General features: G+C 46.0%; 1 protein-coding gene across 1 annotated transcript in view; it reads left to right on the top strand.

Annotated features, from left to right (window-relative positions):
* Positions 1–485: 485 nt before the first annotated feature.
* The window catches only part of T265_07538 (hypothetical protein), a gene marked incomplete at both ends in the record, with an annotated part of 10,254 nt that continues 5,050 nt past the window's right edge, over positions 486–5,689 (top strand). Inside the window, one exon of the mRNA XM_009173083.1 lies at positions 486–602. Within this exon, the coding sequence (XP_009171347.1) occupies positions 486–602 (117 nt within the window). The remainder of the gene's footprint in view (positions 603–5,689) is intronic.

Here is a 5,689-nt window from a genome sequence, read left to right as displayed (position 1 = left end):
TAAGGGTGATTTTTGGACTGAGCACATATGCAAAGAAATGCGACATTTTGATGTAAAAGTTTTTATTTTAAACACTAAGGTCTTGCAGAAAAATGCATTGTGGGTCCAAGGCGCGGCGCGCAGCACAGATTATGATTGGACCAACCTAGGGCGATTATTATGAACGGCAAATCAGGCTATATCACAAAGGCTGCTCTTTTTAAACTACATGAACCCAAGCAAGATGATGGACTGCGCACCCAAAGGCGCACTGATGACGTCTCATCGACTGGTGACGAAACGTTTACAAATCAGTCGCCAAACTCGGCAAACAGATTTACAGCCAGCTGATCAGTTACCAATTATTGCGCCCGGGCTACCAATATCTCGACATGTATTCATGTGTCATTCAGAAGAGACTCAGCGAATGCCTTTGTAGTGCACGGTGAGACTACCCCAAAAGGATAGATGCCAAAAAGTGTTAGGGTATCTGGCTCTCCTCAAACATGTCCTCACTGCACGGTGAGAGATCGGCTAACGAGGCACTCGCAGCTCTACGCATGATTCGGCGCAATTTCTCCCGAATTACCCACAAGGACCTCCAAATGTTTTATGAGGCCTACGTCAGTCCACTTCTTGACTATGCCAACCATATTGCCTACTAAGGACGCAAGAAGAACGCAACATTGATCCAGCGTGTTCAACAACCAGCTACGAAATTGGGCGTTGGCTTAGAAACCATGGACCATGAAGTGCGTCTTGCGGCGCTTAACCTCTTTCCACTGGGACATTGTCGCCTCTGAGGAAACCTGGTACTTACTTACAGCCTTTTTGATCAAGATTTGGACGACAGTTTTTCACCGATTTTACGAGCAACACACGGCTAGCGCCCCGCCACATCCAGCTTTGAACCAGGTTCCGTCATCCATTAGCCGTCTGGTTCCGGCTGACAGACATATTTCCCGCCCCCTTTAGTCGTAAACTCCATGATCTGCCATAACTCCCAAGTGAATAAAAGAAACTAGATTAGTGCCAGCAACACATAGGTTAATACCGGATCTTGCCTTCTTTTTAAAACAACGTTTGCCATGACATCTTCACCCTTTCTGCAGGCTCTACTCATATACCAGTTCAAGGTCCAGTATTGTTGCCATAACTACAGTGAGTGTCAAGCTGTCCCCCGATGTATTAGGATATGCGGTATTCGCTATCTTCACCCCATCTTGCGTGCCGGCTAACCTGACCACTTTCGGTTTCTCCCCCCTGGACGATCACGCTGATCTCTCGGTGGAACCGAGGGCACTCTTTTCCCCATACTAATCAGAAGAGGAGAGCCCCTTTCCGCGAAATCATTTATTAACAAACACATACTAAGAATTTGGAAGCTATTGCAAAGGAAATCAGTCTCATATGCACATAGTTTTTAATCAAACATTCCCATGCATATTCTTGAAGTTTCATGGATATTTATTGACTATTAAACAACTGTAAGCTAATTCTGCAAAGCAGTTCTACAAGTTTCATAATAAAATACACCTTGGATTGGAAGCGGACAGAGCTTTGACGCGACCACAGACTACTTGCACGCCTGATCTGTATTATGCGCTTTTACATCAGTGGCAATCTTTCATCGTCCATTTATCAAAAAAGAAGGGTCAAACTGAGTTCACCGACCCGAACTCTCCCATCTGAGATACCCGAATCTGGGGCCACCCACACAAAAGCATGCGGCGCCGGATCTGTGACTGTAGTGTGGTCTATCTGTCCATCAGCGTTTTTCCATACCTTTGTAGATGCAAGCCCATCGTCTACCGTTTCCTGCCAAGACACGGCACATTCGCGTAGGAAATGTTCTTTGACTCTCCTTCGACTGCAAACACTCCCAGTTTGTTGAACTTATGTCCTGACCCCAGGCTTCATATCACCCAATAGGCCTTTGACCTGCTCCACACACCGACCAACATATTCTCCCAAGACGACCTATTGGTTTTTGAATTATTCGCATTTCATAAAATCGTCCATTTTATTTGCTGTTGGAGTACTCAATTTTTGTGTGGACACTTCCTCTGCTCTACGAAAAGCTAGGTTTCCATTGCAATTTTCCATTTACATCGGTATGGTAGGTAACTTCGCAAATAAAAGTTGGTAGCCCCGTTCGTCCAACCGTCATCACTTCAGGTCAAGACTTACCTGTTTTGTCCTGGTGTACTTCACGAAATATCCTGGTTTCAGGCCTTTTCCCTCACAATTACCCAAAGGCCGAAGTCATGACCCTCGTCCTAGAGTCAACGCTATGACACTGTTCTCCGTGATCATGTGCCCTGCCAATCACCATGGATTCCACCGAATTTATGGCCCGTTAATTTTTTACTCTTACATGACCCACGCATATGGAAACATTCGCTGTACAATTGTGACTAGGGTTCATCAAAGTCCATTGCTATTCTTGACAGAAGTTCTTATCATCTTGAACAGCTCGGCACTGAAAACCAATCTGGGGAGTCCGAAGTGGGTAATTCTCTTCTAAATTCACCACGGGATTTAACGCTACTTAAAACTGAACAAAATGTCCGAAAATCCGAAAAAGGGCCTGGAATTCCGGACCGTGTGATAGCCGGAAAGTCGAACGATGCGCAACAGCCCAGTAACACTATCAATAACCCATTTAATCGCTGGTTTTGCTTAAATGGGGTGGCAACAGTCATAAAATTGATAAAAATGTGACGACGGCGATGATGGCTATTGCTGACTGAAGGCGTGGAGAAAAGAACTGTTCACGACGATTTTGAGTTGGGAACGCCCATCACCCCCCGAGTAAGAGCCACCAGCCGAGTGTACTTTTTTACGTCTCAATAAGAAGAGTAATGCAAGTGTAATTCTGGCGTGACGGCGCAGTGAATTGGATCAAAAAAAATGGGATTTGTGTAACCGTCATATAACAGCACTCTAGGGTCCGCCTTAAGCACAAACAGCTCCAAGGATGCTCCCTCCGTTTTGTGCTTAAAGCCCAAGGATCAGGTGCTTCGCAATCGGATGGCGTTGGAAGAGAACATTGAGCCGGCGTTGAGGACCCTCTCATGGTCGTCTATTCTTCTTTTGATGCCTTATGACGACATCACTTTGGCAGGCCCGCTGTTTGATGAACGTTATCATTGTTGGTTTTTGTCGATTTCCTACTTGGGTCCAGCCCGCAACCAATACCAATACCATGATGGTCAACTCGGGAATTCGAACTTACGCCAGCTTTAAGGATTGTATCTTTAGTTTTGGGGAAGACGGCAAGAAAGATACTCATCTTTTATTTCAACCGTAAGCCCCCGGGCCCGATGTCCTCCACATTTAGCTTTCAGCCCGGAGTGTTGTCGACGCGGTCATTCTCAACTGAATTGCCTTTATACATGCCTCGTATCCTCCGCACCAAACGCCTCTTCTCAGGGTTCCTTCAGTAGACCTTTGTGCTTAGCTCAGCCCTGCTTCCTCTGTGGGCGGCAGTTACCAACTGATGATCCCTCCCTGGAAGCTCCTTTAAACAGTCATCCATTTTGCCTTGGTCTTGGTTTACCGGTTGGATCTTCCATCTCCCTAATAGAAGTGGTGCTCCGTCTTCTCCCCAGTTTTGTCCGTCCTGTCTTCAGATATCCAACACATTCACCCCGGGTCCTCTCCAACTTTTCAAGATAAAATTTGGTGGCGCCGCTAAATGACCCCATGCTTCCATCAGTATTCGCAGCTCCTCACAAGCCCCAAATTAGGCACTATTTATAGACAGGTTTGTACTTCGCGTTGTAAATTTAGGCATGATCGGGTCGTCGAGTCTTGAACGTAGCCGGTAATGGCACACGGGGAGACAAGGTCGCATAAATAGTGAAAGACTATGCTGGCGCAGAGCAGGCGCAGTGGGGATCACACGGTCCCTACCCTGGAAGGCGAATAGCACCGACAGCACCCAAGCGTTTCGTAATCTCCCTCATACACCTCTTTAAAGCCGGCCACCTCACTGCTTACGCCACGTTGAATTTAGCATGGGACACAGCAGTCGCTTCGGCAAACGATGGCCAGGCATACGCAACACATGTCCCAATTAACGCAGATTTTGGTGCTAGATACATTCTTCAATGGAAGCACAACCAAAAACACACTTTCTAACTGCTTCGTTATAATAATAATTATTATTCGCAACTAGTCGGTATGCATACCGTCATGATCATAGTATCACAGTCAGAATAAGAACATGACTGATGGGGTTGTGATTAATGAGAATTTCCTGGAAAATGGACGGTGACGTAAAAATGGACAATAACGAAGTAGACTTCATCATACATGAGGTGGCGTGGGTAGGGATCCGAAATTTCAAGCGTACTTTATCTTTTCAACTTGTCGGTGGCCTACCGTTGGCATGATCATGCGTTTACAGTCAGACTGGGCACGACCGGGGAATTTGCGGTTAGTGGGGATTCCGCGAAAAGGGGAAAACGTCATGAATAGTGAGAAGTATCCGATGAAATAACAGGTTTCTTTCGCAACTTGTAGAGAACAATGGGCATGAGGTCCGACTAACTCAAATACTCAGTCGGCTGACATGAACTAAAACAGAATACCATTGCTGGCCACGAGTGGCCTTGGGCGGTTGGGTAAATGGCTGGATTCACAACGAGCAAAAATGGAGGTGGAGGTGGGATGATTCGAATTGGGAGAACATAGCAGGTTTAATCTCAAAAGTATGGTGCAATCTGACAACAAGCAGACCCACTGGTTGCACTGACGTAGGGAGGTCATGTGCAGGTGTTATGATGGATGGGGACACAGAGGTGGTCGGTTTCGAAAGCGAGAATATATCAGATGACACAAGATCTAATAGATTGGATTTAAGAGTGGCGTGACCAAAAAACTTCAAATCGCAGGAAGTGTGGAGCCAGAATAACGGATCTGGAGATTCAGTAGAGCTGCCACGACATGGATATCCAATTTAAGCTAAAGCCCAAAATCGTCACTAGGGCTTTATGGCCAAAACCAACCCACGCGAGCTATGGAATGATTGTTGAACACCTGAAGAAGCCTCAGTTAGGCTGCTCTAATAGGTCAAGCCTCACGGCCATACAACAAAACCGTCCACACTGTAGCTTGATACACACGTCCCTGGAGATTCAGGGATAAACCTTTCCGAAACAACAAGTGTCTCAAATTAGCGCACGTGACCGGGACATGCAGATTCGTGCATTCGCTTAATCTGTCACATTAATATCAGAAATAATACAACTTCCAAGATACGTAGAACGCTCACCAGCATCATCGTCGACAGCATGACATCAGTTTTCACCACCGATACTTCACTGCAGTAAAACGTTCCACAACCCCAGATTCGTGCGCTTAATCTGTCACATTAATATCAGAAATAATACAACTTCCAAGATACGTAGAACGCTCACCAGCATCATCGTCGACAGCCAGCAATCAGTTTTCACCACCGATACTTCACTGCAGTAAAACGTTCCACAACCCCAAGTACCATTGTTAGGGGAGCGGCAATTGACTGCAATTCCAGAAGCATTACCTCAAAATACGAAGTAGAGAGTCCATACCAAAGGACAGAATAAACTAATTCAATTCTCGCAGAAATACGAGCGCTGCCTCCACTTGTACGCATTGTCCTCTTTACGTGGTGGATAGGTAATTGACCATGAGGTTATACCCTAGAAGCAAAGTGGCCCAT

The sequence above is a fragment of the Opisthorchis viverrini genome, assembly GCF_000715545.1.
Source record: "Opisthorchis viverrini unplaced genomic scaffold opera_v5_172, whole genome shotgun sequence".
Lineage (NCBI taxonomy): Eukaryota > Metazoa > Platyhelminthes > Trematoda > Opisthorchiida > Opisthorchiidae > Opisthorchis > Opisthorchis viverrini.
Note: the sequence above shows the minus strand (reverse complement) of the source record. Positions and strands in the feature narration are given on the sequence as shown.